The following is a 24,917-nucleotide window of genomic DNA, read 5'->3' on the forward strand; positions in this document are numbered from 1 at the left end:
GACTTCCTGCAGTAGTCAGTGGGGAAGATGAAAAAACTCAGATAACTGATCAAGAAAATTACTCAGTTTAGAAGGCTCTTACATACACACTCAGCCAGCAGAGGTTCTTGGCTCCAAGCCTCAGAAGTGTGGACATATAATTTCATTTTGGGCTGCACATGTTTCTTCCAGAGTTTGCTTTCCCACTGATGTTAATGTGATCAAGCTTTCTTTTATGTAATATTTTACAATGTTTCTTTGAAAACTAGGCACTTTTACAATTAGCTTAGTTGGGCCAAATTCTAACAGGCAAAATTCCCACTGACTTTAAAATTGAGCAACAGGATTACTTTTCCAGATTACATCAAATTTAGTCATACAAATTTTTTTCTTTAATTCTTATTTCAAATCCTCAGCATGTGTACAGAACATGGGTGGACTCCCTCATCATCTTCAATGGGACAGAAACTGTTTAGAGAATTAGCATTCCATGTAAAGTGTTGTGGGAAAACTACACTAAGACTGTACAGAAAAAAGAATCATTATTTACAGTGGGCACAGACTGTGGACCATGCACACAGAAAAGCAGGAAATTTCATCAGGCACACACACACACCTGCAATGAATCTGCTTCAGATGTACAGTTAAAGAAAAAAATAACCCTCTCCTATTCTGCTATGAACTAGAATTTAAAGCATGAGAAAAATCATGCTTTTAACGTCTTCTGGGTACTGTAAAGCAATGTCACACAGCCATTGCCTCCCAGCAAATTAGGGACTCCTAGAGCTCTGAAAACAGGCAAAAAGACATGCAGGGATTGGAGGAAGAAGCTTGTTATGATCAGTTCTTCTTCTCAAACAGAAAGTCCAGATCTGACATATGTTATATGCACTACTTTGCTAGAACTCTCTTCAAAACACAAATTGTTATTTAACCCTTGGACTCTAAATCCACAGCTATTCCTTGGCTGGTAAACACAGAATGACTGACTGGGAGCTCTCAAAGCAGCAGGTGTGCAACCCTAGACTCTTGTGAGATAAGCGCTGCAGCAGCAGTACTGGCTTGAAATAAGAGGATGCTTCATCTGTAAACAGATTACACTCTCTGTTTGTAGATGTAATGATCAATACTAACCTTTCAAATGCAGAATGGATGCCTTTCCACGATACACTCACTCACTCTTACAGGGTTTAGAATAGTGACTACGGGGGAGATTGTGGGGCCTGTATTATGCAACAGTGCAGACATGGCCACAGCCATCTCTCTGGCCTCAAAATTCCCAAAATGCTGGTAACTAACTCAGAAACATCTGGAAAATGATGATGCAGAGGAGAGAAGACTGGTGCTTGGGAGCAGGCTGAAACCTCAACAAGGCACTGAAAATCATCTTTAGTGTGTTTTGGTCCCACATTTCCATAGGGGTTAGGCCTAGGAGACACACACAGATTTGTTTAGAGACTGTTTGTTCTAGCTAAATTGTTTCCAGGATCCAGTTAGAAGCATTTAAAAAAACTGTTTCATGAGCTAAGAATAGAAAGTAATCTAAGCAATTACAATAAGGAACATTTTTCCAGGTTCATGTAAGACAGCTCTGGACACTCCCGTCTTCATCTGGCCGTTGCTTCAGGAATTAGTCATACCTGGGCTCTCAACTGTAGTCCCACACCAGGATTTATCATAGGACACTAAAAAAAGTCTGACTGTCAATAATGAATTTTGGCTTGTGGACAGCAGTTGATTTTACATATTCAGCTGTAGTTGCTAAGTATTAAGAAGATAATACAGAAATAAAACACATAGTTATTATATGTAGTGCAGCACTATTAACATACATGCTATTATAAGTTGACATAACAGAAATATTACACATGAAAATAATCTAAAGGTCTCAGCAAGACTGTGACTAGGCAAACTTCTGTTCTGTCAATGAACACCTCTGGCTGTGTATTGAAGGTTTTACCTTTCTTGTAAGCTGTTTGTGGTTGGCCTTCACATTCTGATGTCCAAGCTGGAACCACTGAAACACACCACGTCCAAACGACTCAAAATATTTTAAAATCCCACTTTGATCCCTCATCCTATTTAAGCTTTCAAATACCTTTGGACAATTTGGCCCAGAGTATTTGTATCCTAATTGCAATTAGGATACTAATTACAAATTCTCACAGAAATATGGAAAAATAAAAAGGGAAACTGCATCTGTAAAGCTTTACCTGACAATTTACTGTTTATATGTGATCATTTTACACTTCCAGCAAGATCAATATCAGCTGTGGATCCTAAACTCTCATATTGGTTTGAGGTACCAATTGCCACACATAGAAGCCTCGTCTGTTCAAAATCAGTAAAAAGGCTGCTTTTTAAAGAACACGAGTTTGTCAAGAATGTCAGAGATGTCAGAAAATCTTACCGTTTGTTTAAGTTACAGCAAATTGGAGTCACTGCAAATTCTCTCACAAATGTTTGGCCAAATGTGAAGCACTACAGATAATTCCTATTTACAATCCCATAACCAAAGGACAGCCATTTACACTGAAGAGCTAAAACTCCTCCGTGAAACAAGGAATTTAGAAAAGTAGCAGATTCCATTAACTGTTACATTCCAATATCAGTTACAAAGATTTGTTTCTAAAATGAAAGGAAAACCACCATGCAGAAATTACTGCATGAAGTTTCTTTTATACAAAACTCACAGTTTTAACCCACTATCTGATCCAGGCTGATTAATTGTTACTGCTGGAGGCTAGATATAAAGTCAGCAAAAACCAGTACTATCCTGTTTAAACATCTGAATTTTAAGTGCCCATGGCTAGATATACCAGTTTTTCATTAATTTGTCAGATTAGTCCAAAATAAGAAGTGTTTCTGTCCCATCTCTCAGGGCTCCTCCAGTGAGCTGGAATAAATTAGCCTTTATGTGTCCTTGCCCAGGGCAGGGGGGCTGGAACACAGGGATCTTTACAGCCACTTCCAAACCAGTCTATTCTGTGATTCTATATGCTTCTTATAGAATGCATGACATCAAATAACAATGCGTATTCTCAAAAGAGTAAAAATCTTAAAGGTAGATGCACATTTTCTGCTTCTTCAGAGCAATGAACTCCTATGGTAAGCTTGTAATCAGCCTTCTAATGCTTGATTAATCCTTGATTCAGGAGATAAATTTCAAAACAAATTCCTCCTGCTACTCTCTCCTAAGGTAGAACTTGAGACATTATAAAAATGCTTTTTAAGAAAATGAGCATTATGCAAAATTGTAAAAGGTTTTTCTTCTGCAAGAGCCTTGAATTCTTCCGGTACTGCTTTTGAGGAAAAATGAGCAAAGCCTCAGACTGAGCAACTTCTTCAGAAAAATTTTCTTGTCCAAGGAATAAAAATGACACCGAATGGTAAACACAACTGGAAAGGATAAAATCAAGGTGGATTCTTAACTTTAATTAAAAATCAGGAAAACTCAGAGACTTCAGACATCTCCAAACCTTGAAAAATGATTGCACCAAAATATATAAATTATTGAATAAATTTTAGCAGAAATCTTGCAAAACGTTGCCTGGTTTTTCACCTGCATTAATAAAGCCATAGTCTAATACGCAGAGTTTTTTCATTGCTGCAAGTAATCCCAATAGTTGAGGTCACTTATCAATTTAAACAAAATATCAGCAAACAACCCTTGTGATTATGAAACAATTTCAATGAAGATAAAATGGACCAAAATTACAGTGTTTCCTTCAAAATAAATAAAACATCTTGTACCTAGATGAGTTACAAAATTAAATTTGTTACTCCATAACATACAGATATTTATTAAATAAATTTAGTAGTACCAGCACTGCAAGGACTTTCTTTTTCTTTGTATACGCACACTTCCCTGTCAGATTTGACTGTAATTTCTTCCAGCTGGTTTAGAAGAGCTAACCCTCTCTTGCTCTTCCCCACAGCTGGAGAGAGCTGCACGAGTACATCTTTCACTCCAGTGCCATAGGATTTAAGAATCTACCTTTAAACAGATTGCAAGATTTTAAAGTCATCAAGGTGTGCAAATAAATGTGCTAGGAAGGAATAGCATCTAAATTGATAATATGCTGTCAGATTATGAAACATTATCAGCAGGTGAGGCATTTCAACATGGTGCTGGTGCTAAGGGAGTCTTGGGGAACTGCTTCAACACAGCACTGCAGTCCAACATTTCATTATCTGTTGAGACTGCTGGTGATCAGCTAGTTAAAGTCTTGCATCACATGACATGACACTAAACAGGACACAAGACCAATGACCCTACAAGAACATATCTGGAGTTCAGTGACACTATAAGAGGTCTGGTGACAGGTGGCTTGGGGCTGCTCTGCCTCCACAGTAGCCTCCAGAAACAGCACCAGCATGGCTTCAAATGCAGGAAGATGTTCTGCTTCAGGCTGGCTCGTGCCACACCAGCTCTAGTTCACTTGAGTCTTGTTTTTTGAAGTGTTGAACACCTGCAGTTTCCTCTGATTTCAGCTGGTGTTGAGGGTACTCAGAGCTTCCGAAAACCAGGCATTATGCATGAGCAGACATGGTCTTAGGAAGCAGATACTCCACAAAGCCAAAAATGTCACCGATTTCACAAACCCTGTGAGTTTTCTCCAGATCAGAATTTGAAATGTGCAGCTTTATAGAGAGATGTTTAAATACCTCCAGCAACTACGGAACAGGAAAAGAGATTAGAAAATGATAATGTCACCCTCACTACTGTCAGTCTTGTAGTATTTTAAACATCTGAACAGAATGAGTGGTGTTCACTCTCTCCATGCTAGCTGGCAAGCAAAGAAACATATGCCAGCAGGTTCAGTAGGACAAATCTTTTTAAATTTGGATAGGGCAACTTCACATGAGGTGAATTTCTGAAACACTATGATATAACTAAAAAAAAGGAAATCAGAGGAGGGAACTGCATTACTGTCAAGAGAGAGAACAGCATGATTCTAAAAGCATTATTGCTTTAGTGGTTTCACAGAAAAGAAATTACTTAGGGAATGTTAGCTTAAAAGGCACAGAAATATAGATTAAATTTAAACATGACTGTTTAAAGTAACAATAGCAGCTAGCATTACATAGCCCACTGGTTAGTTTTCATTAAAGTGGATTATTTTGCACACTGTTTGAGTTAAGAGCTGGGTGTCTCCATGTGCACATGGCCTTACTGCAGGGCTTAAGAGCTACAGCTTAGCCCTCTGCAAGTGGCAACAAAACACAGAAGGTTTTCTATTTTCTGGAGCAGAAATATTTTATACGCTTTAGGGGAGAACTGCTAAAACCAAAACTAACTCTTACATGATAAATTCTGTCAGGTTGCACCACTTTTTTGAGTCCACTTTCTTCATCATCTCTTCAAAGAATTTCCCACAGGCAGGCAACTTTTCTAACATGAGAGATTCATTGCAGAGCTCAGTCTGTTGACGTGCACCTAGGAAACACCAGAAACACTTTAATCACAAACACTGAAATAGAAGCACAAACACATCACTCAAATTTGTTCACACAGTCCAACTTGCCATTTACATTCTCATACAATTAGCATTTAATTTTCTAAGCAATTTTAGAAAATAGACAAAATAGGTATCTACATAGATATGTTAAAAACATAACTTGGTATAAAAAACTGAAGGTTACCATGTACAGTACTGTGTTTTAAACCTAGCATAGAGGAACCTATTTAATCACTTTTCTAATCTTACTTAACCACTACTCATACTAACTCATTACCACCCATTTGCATTTTTAGTTAAAAGGTAACTGGATCTCCCAATCCCTCATCTCAGTGTCGAAAGCACTTTTCAAGCTTACACAGATGCATGGCTACTAACTATATTACTGTGAAATTATTTTAACATTGGAAATATTTGTATATCTTATCAGTTAGAGGGTGTGAATTTCCACAGTTACAGCTTTTTCTTTAGTATAGCTGCTAAAGGAATTCTAGGGAACAAGTCCTATGAAGAGTGGCTGAGGGAGCTGGGGTTGTTTAGGGTGAAGAAAAGGAGGCTCAGGGAGACCTCATTGCTCTCTGCAACTTCCTGAAAGGAGGGCGTAGCCAGGTGGGGTTTGGTGTCCTCTCCCAAGTAACAAGCGATGGAACAGCACAAAGTTGTGCCAGGGGAGGTTTAGACAGGATATTAGAAAAAATTTCTTCACCAAAAGAACAGGCTACCCAGGGAGATGGTTCAGCCACCACGCCTAGAAAAATTTAAAAGGTGTGTAGATGTGGAACTTAGGGATAGATTTTAGTGGTGGACTCAGCAGTGTTGGAGTAACAGCTGGACACAGCGATCATAGAGGTCTTTTCCAAAGAAACAATTATATAATTCTATGAATTATCTACAATCATCAAATGAAATTGAAATTACAGCATATAGCTACTTGCAAAGAAAGAGTTAATCTTGACTTGAGCAAGCCTGTATCTTTTTCAACCTATAATGGCAGCTCCAGTATATTTAATCAGTCAAATGTTTTTCTCAACCAGAACATGCCTGTTTTGGAGTACAAAGATAATATTTTAATATTTCTTATAAAATTGAAATTCTGAAAAAATTCTCTTCAGACTAATGTGTTTGATTTTGATAAGCCTGAAACATTCTTTTTGAGCAAGCCATTAAACATCTTGCTTTACCTCTATAGATGCCACTATTTTGACCATTCTTGTGTATAAAAAATGCACATTGAAAATTACCTGTAAATATATGTATATAAACATCTTTAATACAAATACCTAAATTAAATTAGTCAGAAAAAAAAACTGTGAAAATTTTTTCCCTTCACAGCAGCTCAAATCCGAGAAATGTATTTAACCAAACAAAACTGCAACCCAAAACTGTGCATACCTTAACTGTGTATAACCCTAAACTGTGTAAACCCTAACTAGTATATCAGGGAATCCCCCTGAGAACTCTGGAGGAATAGGTTTTTTTTAAGAATACAGCCAAGGGGAACAGACCATTTACTCCTAAAAAAAATGTACTGAGAGCATATTTACACCAGGGAGAGATGCTTCTATTAGTTGCTTTGAAAGCAGGATCCTATAACTGCTGAAAAGAGCTGGTGGTTCTAATTTTGAGTGGTAACAGCCAAACACACCGCCTGAGGCCAACTGAGGTCAAAACCACATAGGACTTTGCTTGGTAAGAGGAGAAGTCCTCATGGCCCAATTCCTTACTATCTTGTAAAGAAAACCCCAAACTCTAAGGCAAGATGACTGGTCTCAGGCTTCACATCATAACTCAGCCATCACTCAGAAGCTTGAATACCTCCATTTGAAATGAGGCATGTGATAGCAAAACAGGTTTGAGTGAACATCATTTTACCCAGGAAGGAGCTGGCTCCTTTGGAGCCTGGGCAGGAGCACCTTGCAATTTAACTCCAGCTATCACAGCTGACTCCTCAGCCGGTGGTCACTCCCTCTGTGATGTTGTGTGACAAATGACAACCATCTCATCTGGCCAAATAAGCACTTTGCTTTCACACATTTGCCAAGAGCAGCAGACTCATAACAGGACAGCCCATGCTTCACCTGAAACCTGAAATAAGTCTACAATTCCTACAGATCACAAACCTCTCCAGATGTATGGCTCACCCACTGGAACCTAATCCTCGCCCCTTCATCATGTCTGTCAGCGCTCTTAAAGCTGTCATGAAGCCTTCATCCATGTCGGCAAAAAGTCAGAACTACAATTAATCACCAGTGATAGAAGTGGCAAAAAATTACCACACAGGGGCAGCGCAATTGTATCCATGGGAAGTTAGCATGATAACATGGATCCTGCCTACTTAAGTGTTCCTGTCAATTCATCTGGCAGCTGCAGCAGTTACCAGTTACACTTTCCTCAGCTAGACCTGCAGATGAATGCTAAAACCTGCAGAATTCAAAACCACACAGCTCACAACTTAAATCCTGCACTGATGCTTTGACAAAAGTTACACAAAGCTGCTTTTTCTGGCAGGGTATTCTAAACAGCCAGCTATCATTTGATTTATAACCAAATCCAACAGAGCACACGTTCTTCTTCCACTATGTCACATGTGCTGACAATTTACTCCAGCCCCTTCCCAGCAGAGTGTTTGAATGGATTTTCCATGCCCTTGGTATTTCTGGTTGTCTGTATTTAAAACAGCAATATTTTTTCAAGGTCATAGGAAAAAAACCCAAAACTCTATCAAAGTCATTTGAGCAATAGGATGAGTTTCTATCTAAATCCCTGACCAAATGAGTTCAAAATCACGGAATTCTGCAGTTTCACCATTACTATTCAGAATGACCTTCACAAAACACTACAACACTCTCTTTGCATACAACCAATGGACAAGAGCAGTTGTAAAAAATGCATGACAATTGACTAATTGAGACAAGATAGGATGGGTTTCTCAAAAGTCAACCATTAGCAAAACAGAAACAGAATTTTGAATTTTTGAAGTAATACTCACCTACAAATCCAAACGTCATTAGACCATTAACTAGGAAGGAAAAAAAAAAAAAAAAAGATGAGTTAGATACTTAGTGCAATTACAAGCCAAGTAGAGGATAACTATGTCTCAACAGAATATTCAAAATGCTTATTCAAACACTAGTTTCAGTTTTTTTAAAGAGTGTGTCTGAATGAAATGAGTATTTGGAGAACATTATGTTTTTAAATTCCTTTTTATCTATCCTTTAAATGGCTGAGTCAGACCTCTTATAGGTCTGTGTATACCACTCCTTCCTCTAGTTTCTAATATTAAGGATTAGGGACAGGGCTTCAAGCTTCTTAAGGGTGAAAAAGTTCAAGAAGAAAACACATACACTCAAAACAGGTGTACTGCACATTCTAACATGCAGAGAAAAAAATCATTTTGTTGTTAAGCAAACACAACCATAAGTAAATGTGTACTCTCTTTGTTAAAAGCATATTGCTGTGTTTAAGTCTCCAGCTTCTGCACAGTGAAGTCAAACATTTTAAAAAACATTACCATCAAAACCTGTAAGCTTCTTATGCAAAAGTTATGCTAACACAGGTATGTTGGAAAAGCAACCAGGGAAATGGAAACAGACTATACCAATGGAAGAAGCCTTCTGATTAGTGATTTGCAGTATATCCAGATGAATTAAATTAACAGAAGCCCACTGTCTTTGCACAGCTCCAGCCACACCCAGGATATTGTAATAGCTAAGAGGGACATGGCTTCAATTATTTTTTATGTCCCACTGAAAAATAAAAATTGCTGACAAATCTTTATAGTGTTAACCTCACATCAGAAATTAAATGAAGGATATCACACAGATGGGTGCCTCCCTGTTTGTAGAATACATGGCAACCCAGTAAAACAGACCAAGATATCTGTATCAGAGTATCAGTACCAATCATTAATCTAGGCCATGGTCACTGGGATGTGCCAAGCTGTCAACTGAGTTAACTGAAAATTATTGTGTACATGCATGCAAGAAGAATTTAGATCCTTCTAAGGAACATATTTTTCTTCCAGAAAAGCATTAATCTCTGTCTTAGTTACTAACGAGCCAGAATGTACTGTGAAGAGCAGGAATCCACACATTGGAAAATTGTCATGCATCCAAACACAGAGATGAAACTCCATAATACACTCTGATAGCTGTATCTCTTTCACAAATAGAGCACTTTTCTCTCCAGGCTATTAGCAGATGGGCTAATAAATACACTTGATTCCCTGGGTAGGTTTTTCTTGAATCCTCATTTGAAAATGTGCCTTATTGACTGCAAAAGACTAAAGATCGCACTAAAAGCACGTGCTTTACGATAAACCCAAACCCACCCATTCTGGGTAAACAGTGTAGGGCACACAGAGATACCCCAGGTACGCCCCTGGAAAGTCACAGACTGCACCTCCAATTCTTATTCTATCAGTTCCTATCACTGTGCTCTATATCTTTCATAGTTATGGTTGCAGTAATCCTCACAAGACCACAGCAGTGCAAATAAAGAGAGGGTTTACAACTAGAAAGAGCCAGCCTGCCCCAAGTGTCAGTGAGGAAAGCTGTGAAAAACCAAATACTAAATAAAGGCTTACAGGTTAGTGCTCAAAAATTCTCCTGCCCACAAGAAAACATGCTATTTGCATTTTTGAAGAGCTCATAACAAAGTAACACAGGATGTTTTTCACCTATTCTCAACCAAAAGAGTCCAGATACCATCAGAGAAGGGTAAAACAGCCATTCAGATTACATCTCTCATTAGAAGATTCATAGAAGAAGAAAATGGGTCTGTGTTGAAAGGTGTTACCAAGACCCCAAAATAAAACAGTTGGCATACACTCCCACCTAAACTAACATTTAGGGAGAGAAAAGGAGGTTCAGTTTAACTGTACTAGCTGCCTGAACTAGCTGCTCATTTTTTTCCTCCATACATGGTAGCAGCATGTATGATCATCCCTAGCATCAGCTGAATGAGATGGGAACAACCAGGTTAGAACCAGAGCAAGAGGTGAAGCAAAGTATCATCAAATTAATGATGAGGAAAAATAGATTTGAAGAGCTTTTGGAAAGAAAAATAGAAAATAAGGTAGGAGAGAGTAATGGAAAATAAGAAAATTGAGGAAAAAAACCCCAAATTTTTTTATTCACAACCTTCTTCAAGATCTTGTATATTCCTGTTGCAAAAAGACATCATTGTGACACTAAAAAGCAAGTTCAAAATGAGATTCACAACCAGATGTAAATTCATAACTGGGATACATGTCAGGGTAACCGTCCTGTAATTTCATCAAGCATATAAGCTTTTTATGTGAAATAGAAAAATGTTTCTCAATGTTTATTTTTCCTCTATGCTGTTATTATTCATTGATATTTTTCCCAGAGGCCTAAAAGATGCACTGAGTGTCTGTCTTGAAACTACTTCAATAAATCTGAAGCAGCATACATATTGCTATGTGTTCTCCCTACTCCACCTTTCTCCAGACATGTTTCAAGAACAATTATGAAAATCTTGTGTAAATATATGAGTGAAATTTTACAGTTTTCCCTTGTCTGAATGTTTCTTCAAGATGCTATTACTGATGGTATAGTAAGATATTTTGAGTGGTTCCCATACTTTCTCAGAATAATTCTTATTTTAACAGATAAAACTGCTGTATGCACCTTTCAGCCAGCAACTGCAGCAGTGTAATACTGTGCATATTCTTCAAAATTTGTGATGTTTATTCAAAACCTCATGTTTATCAATCATTATTTTCATAAGCAAAAAGAACATACAAGGACCTTGAGTTAAACCTCATGTCAAGAGCCTACCTCTGTATCTCTTTTTAAAGGCAATCCTGTCAATCACCATCATCTAATCTTTATTTACATCAGGATAGATCTCCATTGGAAATTATGCACTAACCAAACAGCTGCCTTTCTGCAGAACTTGAAGTTTTACTGATAGCAGCACATAACTGTGCAAGAACTGTCCTGAAATACAGTTCACCAAAGCAAGTAAAACCAGAGTTTGAAATGGGAACTGCTGCTCTGCAATCATGCACATATGATTTGTTGGAAACATAGGTGAGAGATTAATATCCTATCATTAATATAATTTTTATCTATCTGTATAATTTTGTCATACTGATAAAATGTCAATACCCACATTTTCTTATAAACCTGATTTTAAAACCTAATAAGCCAATCTTACAGCAGTTTAGTGTTTCTCCAGGTACTTACATGTTGAACAAAGCTACCTGTTGCACTGAGGACCATGTTAAAAATTCAATCTTTTATGCAAACCCCAAGTCATACCATTACAGGTGCTCTAGCAGGAATGCACAGATACTTCAGGCTATCTAATGCAAAAGAAATTCCCTGTGGAAATTACTTCTCCTATGCTCTCACCCAATGTTAAGAGGCATCCTACTACATCAAAAAAACACTGGTTACAATTGGCTTAGGGTTTCTTTATTATCTGTTTCCTGGGTATTCATAATTTTAAGAGATTCATTTCACTAGGGTCTGTCTGAATACAGAAGGACAAGATGAGCGAATACAAGAGTCACATGTTTGCCTTCCAAAGCCTTTAAGCCTTTTCTGAAACTCCTCCATTTGGGTCAGGTCAAATGTACATGGCCAAAACACGATACACTCTGAATAAGATAAGAAATCCTACAACTTGATGGGAAAGCCCAGAAGCCTCTATAAAAGTGGAAGGAAAGGAAAAATAATGCTACTGGTACAAAAACTAAACCACCTGTCACTCTTTAAATAACTCTCTGCACAATATACATGGCTTAGAAGGTCATCTTTTGTTCTCAGCTACCTACTGTCCTTTTGAGACTTCTTAAGAGGAGTGGGATGAGGAGAGGAGGACGGGGACAGGACACAAGAACAACATGACATAGTATGAAAGAAACAAGGAAATGAGGCAACTGAAGTTCACAGTGTCAGGCAATGACAGGAACTCAACACAAAGGAAGGATGCCAGGAATAAACAGAAGTTTGCAATAAATATAGTACTTGAAAGAAGTGTTACACTTGCATTCAAAATTGGCCCAGAAAAAACTGTGTCTCAGCATATGGAGTGGCAGGAGCAAGGTAAACCTGTTGGTAGGGTGCACTGATCTGTCTCTGGGTTCAAGAAATTTTCTTGAGAGCTAGTACAACATGGAACTCAACTTTGCATTACCTCCTGCTTTGACGCTGAATCCTTTTTAATGCTCTTTTTAATCCCCTTGTGTCAATGCTATGGAAGATGCTTATGTAGCCATAGAAATATAATATTCAAAACTAAAAGGGCAGGTCAATGCTTACTTTATCACAGTTTGAGGCACTACAGTATTGTTTTTTAATTGTGAAAGTAATTTCAGACTGTTAACTATTTTGGACATTAGGGTCTTCTTCCTGCAGAGAAAGAACAGCATGAAAAGAAGTAAATTAAGCCTTTTCATTTCATCAGTAGAAATCAACAGGGAACGCATCTGAGGGCAACAGCTGTTCCAACCCATGTTGGTACAGAGCTCCCCAGTTTTCCAGTGACTGCTGGAAATGTGGAAATTAAAGGAAATGTGACCATTATTCTGAAATCATGCTTCAACTAAGACTCTTTCACAGAAACAATACAAATTACTATCCTTTATATTGTTTTTTTCAAGTTCTTAAATCACTGCTGACAGCATATTAATAATGAGCCACAATTTCTGAACAGTTTGTCTACATCCAGAAGTGTTGGATGGGTTTTCTACTACTTTGAAACTGGTATGCTCTATTCAAATAAATATATAACCAGTATTTTTAATAAAATATTTATTTCTCTATTAATAATTAATCATTTATCAAATCAATAATTAAATTAAACATACCAGTTCAACAACTAACTTGTGAAGGAATTTCTTAGCTGAACACCAAGATCTGTATTGTGCTGGAAGTTGCATGGCTCAGTCAAAAAATTAACAATGTTTTCCCCAAGCCTTTTCTGTCCCATTACATTTTTGATGAAGCGGTATGTGATGGAAATACAAAATACTTTTTTTTTTATAACCACTGACTTTTAGACAATGAATAAACTAAATATTCCAAGACAGAATCAATTGCTTGAAATAAACTTTTTTCACACTTTTATCAAAGTGGTATACACAAATGTGATCCTTGGCTAGAGATCCATCCTTCCAGAAAGCAAAACTAAGGAAGGGTAAGAGGAATACATTTGTTTCTAGACTAGAAAGAAATCTGTGGCATTAGAAATGGTTTAAAGATGACATTTAGCATAAGTATATCATCTCCAGCTGGTCCAGGGGGGTTTCTTGTCCCACTCTATTCTGTGCTGCTGCGACCTCACCTCAAGTCCTGTGTGCAGCTTTGGGCCCCTCAACACAAAAAATACATTAAGCTATTAGAAAGCATTGAAAGGAGGGCTGCAGAGATCACAGAATCAGTTAGATTGGAAAAGACCTCTGAGATTATTGAGTCTAACCTATGACCTTGGCAACTAGACCAGAGCACTAAGTGCCAGATCCAGGCTTTCCCTAAACTCTTCCAGGGACGGTGACTCCACCCATCTCCCTGAGCAGCCCATTTCAATATCAAATCATTCTTTATGTGAAGAAATTCTTCCTAAAGTCCAACCTAAACCTCCCGGGCACAGCTGAAGACGGTGTCCTCTTGTCCTGTCACTGGTTGCCTGGGTGAAGAGACCAATCCCCACCTACACCCTCCTTTCAGGCAGTTGTAGAGAGTGATAAGGTCTGAGCCTCCTTTATTCCAGGCTAAACAATCCCAGCTCCTTCAGCCACTCCTCACAGGACTTACTCTCTAGACCCTTCATCAGCTCCACTGCCCTTCTCTGGACTCATCCTAGTAATGTCCTGCTTGAAGTGAGAGCCCCAAAACTGCACACTGTTGAGGTGTGGCCTCAACAGTGCTGAATAGAGGGGGAGAATCAACTCCCAACTCTTGTTGGCCACACTTTTGCTGATACAGGCCAGGATGTCACTGGCCTTCTCAGTCATCCTGGCTCATGTCCAGCTGCTGACCAGTACCCCCAGATCCTTTTCCACCAGGCAGTTTTCCAACCACTCTGGCCCCACCCTGTGGTGCTGCATAAGATTGTTTTGGCCTAAGTGTAGGACTTGGCCTTGTTGAACCTCAGACCTATTGATCCAGCCTGTCCAGATCCCTCTGCAGAGCCCTTCCATCCTCCAGCAGATCGTCATTTGCATCCAACTTGGTGTCATCCACAAATTCACTAAGCGTAGACTTGATCTCCTCATCCAGATCATCAATGAAGATACTAAACTGGGCCCAACACTGATCCCTGGGGAATCCCACTAGAGCTGGCTGCAATACTGTTCACCACCAAAGTGAACACAAAGTGAGCACCTGTCCAAGTTGTGGGCTGCCAGCTTCTTCAGGAGCATGCAAGGTGTCAAAGGCTTGGCTGAAGTCCAGATGGTGAAGGGGGATGCCATACAAGGAGTTGCATAGGTCACTTGGTTTGTTCAGCCTGGAGAAGACTGACGAGAGACCTCATGTGCTCCACAACTTCCTTGTGAGTGGAAGAAGAAGGCCTGGCACTGATCTCTGCTCTGTGGTACCCAGTGACAGGACATGAGGGAATGACTTGAAGCTGTGCTAGGGATGGTTTAGGTTGGTTATTAGGATAAGGTTCTTTACCTAGAGGATGGTCAGGCACTGAAACAGGCTCCCCAGGAAGTGGTCATAGCATCAAGCCTAAAAGAGTTCAATAAGCATTTGGACAATACCCTCAGGTACATGTGGGGCTGTCCTGGAGCTGGACTTCAACGATCCTTGTGGATCCCTTCCAACTCAGGTTATTCTATGATTCTATGGTATAACGTGGAAGAAAGAGAGTTCCAGATGATTACACACATCAGGAGACGCCTCTGGTCAGCAGATACAAGTATAACATTTCTAAAAAAAAAAATTCACTGAATTAACATCTGTGTGTGTTACCTAGGATGTAAGGCAAAGACTGTTATTCACCATGTACCTATGGACCTGTCAAAGGCTTTGTGCTCCTTGTTTTCATCTAACTTCTGCCTGCAAGACCTGGGTCTTGTGAGTCTTGGCATACAGTAGTTGCCACATAAGTGTGCAACATCTACAGCAACCAGACCATAGCTCTTCATGATTTATGACTACAGATAAACACATTGCTAGCAAATGGAAGTGACAAATCCTTCTTTCACCTCCTGAACATCTCTACTTCAGGTTCACTACAGCCTTGTGAGGTATTGCTACTGAGGTCTTCATTTTAGATGAACTATGGAAATAATGACAGAACTAGTAAGAAGTCTGTCTAAGGTCAAAAGCAGAAACCAGCATCAGCCTTAACTACAGTGTGAGCCAGCAGCAGTCTGGTGCCAGTACCTATTTCACAACTATCTCCTCTCAGCAAATGTTACCAAAGCAACTGAAGAACAAGATCTCTCTGCCCAAAAGACGATTGTGAAATATGTCAGCTGTGCAATTTATGGGAAAGGTATGTCAACTAATGAGACAGCATAATTCTGATTCACTGCCCTCGACAGTGAGATAGCTTGAGAATCACACACACCCCAGACCACATGAGAACTGTGACAGCCCCTGAAGTTGGCCATCTGCATCCAGGACCCCAGGTCTACACTGTATCACCTGATCACCTGAAAGCACATATTTCATCTAATGGCTGCTCATTATTACAACCCAGATGCCTGTCATTAGTCAAAAAGGCAGGGAAACACAATAGAAAATGTGATGTGATATAAGGTTTCCCTCTAATAAGGAAAAATACAGATTTTATTCCATACCTGACCAGCTGTGAAACAGTGTGAAACACCAGTCCCTCAAGGCTAATAGAGGCTGCAGTTTGCTCCTGTGAGGTAGCCCGAAAGAAAAGTCAAGTAATGTTTTGCTTTTTTTTTTTCCTTTTAAATAACTTTGGGAAGGGGAAATGACCCATAAAGATTTCACAGACAAGGGTCACTGCACACTCCCTCCTGAGGAAGTGTTTAAAACCATGGGATACTTGAAGACATTTAAAGTTCCTTCTTCCCTTAACAGGCAGAACATTTAAATCAAGATACTACCATCATAGAAGGCCTGGGAAATTTTTTTCCTTTTCAGACCAGATTACAAAAATTTCCCCCCAGCACATCCGCCTTCTCTTGATGTTGCATATAATCCTCTCACAGATTCCCAATGCTGTTACATACCATGCTGAGACATTACATCAACATGATTCCAGTGAAGTCATGTTTTCTTTCAATTTTATGCCTACTATGAAATATTAAGCTGACCTGACCATCCAAATGTGGTTTGTTTCTCTTCAGCAGCCCAGTTTGATTACCAGGGTTCCAGAGACCTGGATACTCATCTACATGATCACAGAATACTTTAAATTACATGCTGCCATGTAACAAGAACACAAGGCTCTCAGGTCCTGCCAGGAGCCTGCAAAGTTCCCACAAGGTCACAGCCTCCTTTGGGCATCCAAATATTTGGGAATGGGGCCCTCCAGGGCCTGCAGAAGGATCTTTGCTACCACATGGTCCTCCATGGGCTGCAGGGGCACAGCTGCCTCACCCTGGTCATCAGCACAAGCTGCAGAATAATTTCAGCTCTGGCATATGCAACACTTCCTCCTCCTCCTTTTGCACTCACCAGAGTTGCTTCTCTCTCATATCCTCATGCCACAGTTGCAGCAGCTGTTCTGCAGCAGGCTTTTCCCCCATCATAACTATTTAATCCCAGAGGAGTTCCCACTGCCACTGACAGGCACTGATAGCCTTGACCAACCGCAGATTCAGCTGAACAATATTGGTTATTCTCTATTCATCTATAGATCAGAGCTTGTTTAGCTCCAACAGCATCAGTGGGCCTGAAAAACTGTTCCCTCAATCTGCCTGCTTTCACAGTCTCAGAGATGTTCTAGGCTGATATTTTCTGTGGCTTTGCTCCCATATGGCAGGCAAACTTTTTCCCCTAAAGCCTAAGCAAAATCCTCCTAAGGATTTTGGAGTCATGCAAGAAGTAAGCAGAAAGGAGAGTAGATAAGAATGAGTACTCCCTTCCCTCTAGTTTTGCAAACGTGTCAACAATAGTTTTAGTCATGAAGTTACAAAGGCTTAATTTATTTATACAGCTGTGGAGTGGCACACTCTGACACCAGAAGGAATCCCTCACATCTTCCCCATCTTTTGTGGAACAAGGAAAAGAAGGTCTTACAATAATTTCTGGACTAAGCCTAGAACATCTGCTCAAAGACAGATATTGTTCCTAAAGGTTTCCAGTGTACATTTCAAGACTGCAAGAAACCCCTATTTCCAACAAGAGGTGTTTATTTTACATTGTTCCTACCAGCACTTTTTATTTATTTGACAAGTTTTTGTTTTCTAAACCACTGCATGATAAAGTATGAAGTAGCTGGGAGGAAAAGAAAACCTAAATATTGCACAGGCATATTTGGCATGGAACAGCATAAGCCGTATAGCATCAAGCATCCTAATGGTGTTGCAGTGTACATTTCACCTGCTCTGTACTGCTCCATCAGAAAAGTAAGACAAAGAGGAGTTAGAACCTACTTTAACTAAAACTCAACAAAAATAGAAAGTTTAAAATGTCACATTACTTCACAGAGAGATTCCTCTCCCCATTTTCAAAAATATTTAAATCCAAAATCAAAAAATTTTAAAATACAGAGAGAAAACAAGTATTTTGAGGAACTCAATTTTCTTTTAACCTTTACTTTGCAATGCCCTTTCTTTTTGCTCTTTCTGGTTTACACTGGAGCCAGTTAAATAGAAACTGGACCAATGGCTATTCCAGCAATATTATCTCTATTTCATTGTGCATCACTAAGTAATTTAATGGTAAAAAATTCCCATCCCAAACATAGCCCTGCAAGTATGCTCAGCAGCCACATTTACTAATGGCAAAGGTTACCATTACTGAATGCAAATCAGTCTAGGTCCACTGGTCAAAAATAAGAGATTTACACCATTTTTTAACACAATACAGTCAGTTCTCGTTTTGTGCCAACTTGAAATACAGACATAGTTTATAAAAAAAACTAAATATTGATCTGCTTTCTAAAAATAAAACAGGCACAGAGGAGATTTCACACATACTAAATGACAATTGATGACTCTGTGGAAATAAAGGCTTTGAGCATCTCTTCACTGAAAGCCAAAACAAATTTGTTTTTCCTATTTCTCTTGAAAACATAAGCTTAATGCTTTATCATTGTAAGTTTACAATACAAATTGCTAAAGAAACCTCTTCTAATATTAAATAGGACAAGTTATGTTCTTGGTACATGGAGATCCTTGAGGAGTAAAGCTGGAACAGCTCATGAACTCAAGAGTTGTGGAAAGACAGCCTTACACTTGCAGCCACTTGTCAAAAACAAGCTCAAAGAAAAAGTCTCTTCCACATCCCCCTGTGGCTACCAGACAGCAACCCTGACACGAAGGCTGAGATCCCCCTCAAGCAAAGGGCTCCCTCCACTCCAAAGATACAGAATACGTGTCTGGGTATCCCAGAGATAGCCACAGCTCCTCAGACAATTCCAACTGCAAGCACCCACATGGTCTTCATGCCACCACAACAGGAGAACAGCCCTGAGGACACTCTTCAGTCACTGAGAGTGAGCAAGATAAAAGATCACATGTCAAATCTTAATGCCAAGTGCTGAAGTCTCAGAAGAAACCTGAGCTTTGTGTCCTATTGATGACCATTTTAATAACTTCTATAATGTTCCATTTCCTGTTCCAGTATCTCCCAATCTCTTCACAACATTTTATAGCTGTGAAATCTCTTCCCCTTTCTGCTAAAGGCAGGAGGGCCACTCAGAAAAAAGGCTGCACACCCTGTCAAATCTCAAACTATGTCTTTTGAGACAACAACAAGAATGCAGTAATATTTTATAACAATTAGAGTCTCTAACATGAATATCTCTGGACACAAAGGATGCAAAAGGAATCTGTCACTTGTGACAGTTGGAAACAAAATGATTTCACATAATAAGCGACAGTCATTACAGGCCAATGTTAATCGCACTACTTATTCTGACACTGCCCACAGATAATGCTCTGCAAAATAAAGGCAAATTAGACACATTTATTAGAGTGTGAAAATCTTAAGACAGATGCTTTACTGTAGGGGCCAGTGCTTCTGCAGTCCTTTACTCATCCAGCTTTATCTGGTTAGATGCAAACAAGACGTGCTTTCATGAGTCTGGTGCTCTGCTAGGGTCTCAGCAGCGCCTACCACATCTTCCTCTTCAGGTGAGAGTCCCCCTAGCTCTGAGCATGGGGGAGCAAGTGACACCTCATCTGCAGAAGGTCTGTCTCCATACAGGCAAAACTCCGTATTCCTGGGGACAAACTGAGCCAAGGGCTGCTATGCAGGCATGTCCCTTGTCCAAGGCAATATGGTAGATCATGTTAAGCTGCTCTGAAGACAACAAGGGATCATCCTCTCTACCCTTTGGGCCATTTCTAACAGCTCCACTGCATTTTCTTTTGAGATTTTTAGCAAGGAAAAGAGCTGGTTTTTCTTTTTAGACTAGTTTCAAGGTAGCCAATGTATGGAGATTAAGCCTAAAAACCTCTGAAAGGGCGCCTTTCTTCTATTCCACTTTGCTACTCCTTCTTTCCTCATACTTGCACATTTCCACAGAAGACCTAAGAGCCCTTCAAGCAGCTTTCAGGTTGTTCTACATATATATTCATATTAAAATAATGTCAATTTTTCCATTTCTATTTTCCAGTTTATCTCAATGCAAGCCTGGTTGTGAAGAGATTCTTATTTTAGGAAAGACAGGCTGTTTCTATAAAACACTAAATAATACACTTCTAAAATTCTGTTCTGAAATAAAATGGTTCATGTGACAGCTTTCACTATACTAAAAGGGTGTGAATTAAAACAGACTTCATTATGCTTGTGAAAATTGAGCCCCAAATGAAAGCACAGTTTGCTTTCTTCATGCGTCTCTCAAGTACTAATTTCAATAGCCAAGACACAGATGGTAGCAAATGGTGTTTTGCAAAGGACCACTCATTGCATTTTTTTCCTTGGTAAACTAGAAATTGATTCATTTGTCTGCAGTTCAAGCCATGAATCATTTCAGTTACCAGTAGATATGTGGGAGAAACTGAAACACAAACAGTGCAAAAACTACTGGTGGTGCAATGCTTAAACATAACTCAACTGACAAAAACTTCCTGTAGCTCCCCTTGAGCTCAGCTCAAGACCCTTTCCTTCAAATCATGCAGTTTGTGTGTATCTGCACCTATAGCAACACTTAGACAGTGTAGAATTCAATCTCCACTTCATAGTCTCTTGTGATCTGCCTCATAGGCAAAACAAAACTACAGGCAAAGCCCTGAGACACCAAAGGTTTTAAAACCTTAACAAGGATATAGATAGCAAGATCTTACTAATTTAGGAGCAAGACCAGCATTAGATCTCATTGCTGTAAATCAGGGTTTAAAAGTCCAATTTCTCCTCCATACTTTCAGCCTGGAGTTGCCTCAAAAATGGAGCAACATTCCTCCTGAAGGCTGGGACCCAGCTAGCCGGAGAAAGCATTCGATGCTCTGTGCTACCACCTGCAGTCCACTTGCCACCACAGGGACAATCCTGCCACTCACCCTCTCAAGGGAACTGGTATGAACCTGTCCCCTGTTGCACATACACATCTTGGGAAAGAAGCAAGACCTTCCTGACAAAAAGAATCAGGAGACACAAACAGGGTGAAGGGTGGTGGGAAGAATGCTTGGATCCAACAGCAAACTGAAACACAGGCTGCATTTACACCAGGATCTTTGCTTCCAGGATGGATGTTGGTGAGGTCTGCTGCCTGTCTTCCTGCTTGCCTAACATGGAAATCACGTCCTTAGAAAATGAAGCACCGTTTTGGTAGAGAAGTGTATTTGTTAGAACTCTGTGGTCTGTCTCAGAATAAGATGTTCTGTTTTGCAAAGGTTTATTTGTTTTACATACACACACTCGCCTGAGTCTATTAAATTCAGAACTCCTACGACAGTATTCCCTTTCTTTGTTCCACCCTTTGCAGCTGCAAAACAGCATGATATTCATAACAAAATAATGGCTTGATTTGGTTTTCAAACTTTAACCCAGTAAAATTGTTTCCTGTTGGGTGCTTTTTTTTTCATCATTAGAATCCAAATTCTCCAGGACTTACATTTGCCATGTTTCACACAAGGGGAGCGCAGGACCTCACAGAATTTGGACTTTTATACACAGTTTTTTTCATTATTGTTTGCAGATGAGATGTAGTCTTTAAAACAGAAATTAAAAATGTAAACGGGACCAGGTTGTTTCCAACTGTCCAGCTGGTTACCTGTGACCAAAGCACTAAGTTTGGCTAACCCCTGTGAAAACAGGATTATGAAATGCAAAAACCTACCATCTGAAATCTGCATACAAGAACTGCTCCAGATAAAGATCACACTGTTGATAGAGGTTTAAACAAATATATTGAGAAAGATTACTCTAGAATTTTGAAAATACCCAGCTTTACTCCAGTAGTATCACAAATACAAATAATACCACTGAAATGCAGGTGTTACATAAAGAATGACAGAGAAACGTTTGGGAGGGAATTCTGAAACAATTACCTGTGTAAAAAACCCACTTCGTCTGTTAAAAAGTCTTGGTCAAACCCTTATGTTTCTTCTTAGTTTCGATACATAGAAGTAGAATAAGAGAATTTGGTACGATGGTAAATACAACACTGTTTCTTAGATTATTCCTTAGGTGCTTTGATTCTACGGTTAGTAGGTGTCTTCTAAGTATCTACAGCTCTGGGAAGCAACCAGAGGATTTCACCTGACAGTTGGTGTTTCCAGCTCAGCCCTGGATGTCACCAGCCTTTTTTTGCCACCCTCACTAAGCATGGACAACACAACAGGTAGTTATGCGCAGGAATTATGTGTCAAGAGTCCTAGGCAGAAAGATACAGAAAGTCTGAGGTTAGACGCATAGTCCCACACCCCACACAGATGGCTTCCCATTGCCTTCAGAGAGCTTAGCACTGAGGAATGGTAGTTTCACCTTAATGGCAGAGGTCACAGCTCTCTGCTTAATCAAAAGAAGCTATTAGGAATGACCATTCAATTAAAGCAAAGATTTTTCCAAAATAACTGGTTTTAAAATTGTGTTTGTATTCCCAAAGAAGAAATTTTGTTTTCTACCACTTTAGGTTTTTCTTATTAAAAAACCTGATTTCACATCCTTGAACTCTACGGTTTTTCTACTAGGAAATCAGTCTCATTTCATTAGTTCGTGATTATATCGACCCTCTCCAATTCCAAGCAAAAGTAATGCATTATCAGTTAACAGGTATTCTTAAAATCTTTTATTTGTGTGTTATTCTATTAGGAATGGAACTAGCACACTTTAAAATGTCCAGCACAATTGATTTATCTGTGCTTCTCTGGTGCAAAAGGTCCTTCTTTAGCTTCCTGAGCCACAGGGACACTGTCCCTCAATCTAGTAAATCTCTGAAAATAAATCTCCAGTGGGCAACTTTGCTTTGCAGAAATCACAGTTACATCAAGACATCTCCCCATACAAAAGGACTATTGCCTAGTTTCCCTAAGTTCACGATTGCACAAATCTTTTCATGTTTCAAGACAAGTGTTGGTCATCTTTTTATTCCTTTTCAGTGGAAGGATAACAGAAATCTGAGTAATTAAGCTAAAATCTAGGAAGTCCTCAAGTTACAGAAAATCAGAAACTTGTGCATGTAACATGTGATTCTTTTGACAGACCAGCTCGGATGTTGCTACTGAACACTCTCAATACAACTGTCCATTTGTTTGTGGGTCTTTTCATAGACATATGCGCAATATTTACCAGCTTTGTACTTTGTAACGGGTCTAAAATAGCAAACAAAGGTCAGAAGTCCTCAGATACATCTTCCAAAGGTACCAGGCCTGAATTTTTGTCCCTTAAGTGTGACTCACAGGCAATCAACTACATCTTTTAGTTTACTGTTAAGTGAAGGCAGTCAGAGCCGATTTCTGGCAACTTCAGATGACTGCAATTGACTAAAACAATCTTCCTGACAAGGAACAATAAAATAGTTTTTCTAGCAGCCGAGGCACTCTAAGTGAAAGATCTGAAGGATACCTGTGCTTGATAACTCCGTGCTCGGAACGCAGCCACTCTAACAGAAATCAGCCCTTCAGTATGCAGGAAAAATCCTTCCCCAACAGCCGCACGCACCTCCCCAGAAATCCTTGTGGGATCCATGAGATGTAAGAGCCTGACTAACGTCAGAAGTTTGAGATGGTTTTCGCTGGAGCCTGGGCGCCCTGTTCGGGGCTCCCCTCAGCGATGTGGGCGCGATGCTGAAGGGGACCGGCGGCCCTGGGGCTGTGCCCGGCCCCGCTCCCCGCCCGGAACGCTCTCGCTGCTTGCTCGGAATGGAGAGCTCCGGAGGGAAAGCGATCCCCGCTGCGTCCCGACCCGCAGGCAAGGGATGCCCGGAGACCCCCTCCCAAAGGGATGCTCCAGCCAAAGTGGGGGCGCTCCCACCTCCCCCGAACTTCAGCCCTACACCCCGGCAGAAAGCGCTGCCCTCGGGGACCGCGCACACGCGAGGATGCTCAGCCGGTCCCGGTGCAGCAGTCCCGGGGCAGCAGGGCCCAGCCTGCTGCCGGGACAGCCCCGGCCAGCGCCTCCGGGCACTTACCCCAGAGCAGCAGGACGGGGAGCGGCCGCCGGCGGCTGCCCTGCTCCTCCATCCCGGCGCGGGCGGCGGCGAGCGGCCGCGGGGGACGGAGCCCGCATGGGGCGGCCGGTCCGCAGCCGCACAGGGCCCGAACCCGCCCCAGCCTCAGCCCGCCCGCCGGGGAGGCTCCTCTTCATGCCTCGGCGGCCAGCCCCGGGCGGCGGCGGCAGCGGGGGCGGGCGCGCAAGGGAGCGGCTCCCCCGCCCCCGGGGGCTCCCAGCGCGGCGGGGAGGGCCGGGGGTAGGCACGAGTGAGTGTGAGATGCGTGAGAGCGTGAGTGTGTGCTCCGTGTGAGTGTGTGTGTGAGATCCGTGAGAGTGTGTTTCGTGAGAGTGTGAGCTCTATATGAGTGTGAGCTCCGTGAGAGTGTGTGTGCTCTGTGTGAGGGTGGAGCTCCGTGTGAGCTCCGTGTCAGTGTGAGCTCGGTGTGTGCTCCGTGTGAGTGTGAGCCCCGTGAGAGTGTGAGCTCCGTGTGTATGTGAGCTCCCTGTCAGCGTGAGCTCGGTGAGTGTGTGCTCCGTGTGAGTGTGAGCCCCGTGAGAGTGTGAGCTCCGTGTGAGTGCGGCCCCAAGAGCGCGGCCGTGCCTCCCGCTCCTCCAACAGCCGCGCCAGGAGCGATGCCGCTCCCAACCCATCGGTCTGCGTGGCTGCCTAGGTGGAAGGCACCTAACCCGCACTGGGAAGGTTCTGGTCTTAAGTGTCCGAAGCACTCAGGGACTCGTCACCCCTTGCCCT

At 40.8% G+C, this 24,917-nt stretch overlaps 1 protein-coding gene across 2 annotated transcripts in view; it reads right to left on the reverse strand.

Moving 5' to 3' along the window:
- The window catches only part of RAMP3 (receptor activity modifying protein 3), a 46,137-nt gene extending 21,883 nt beyond the window's left edge, over positions 1–24,254 (reverse strand). The window contains exons 1-3 of one of the 2 annotated variants that reach the window (XM_033078413.1): positions 24,144–24,254; positions 8,431–8,460; positions 5,287–5,419 (exon numbers count right to left, since the gene is read on the reverse strand). In XM_033078413.1, coding sequence (XP_032934304.1) covers positions 5,287–5,419; positions 8,431–8,460; positions 24,144–24,195 — 215 coding nt within the window. In that variant the 5' untranslated portion in view covers positions 24,196–24,254. Of the gene's footprint in view, positions 1–5,286; positions 5,420–8,430; positions 8,461–12,733; positions 12,764–24,143 lie in introns of those variants that run through there. The other variant, XM_033078421.1, reaches the window with a different exon arrangement.
- Between the last annotated feature and the right edge of the window lie 663 nt (positions 24,255–24,917).

The sequence above is a fragment of the Catharus ustulatus genome, chromosome 1 (genome assembly GCF_009819885.2).
Source record: "Catharus ustulatus isolate bCatUst1 chromosome 1, bCatUst1.pri.v2, whole genome shotgun sequence".
NCBI lineage: Eukaryota > Metazoa > Chordata > Aves > Passeriformes > Turdidae > Catharus > Catharus ustulatus.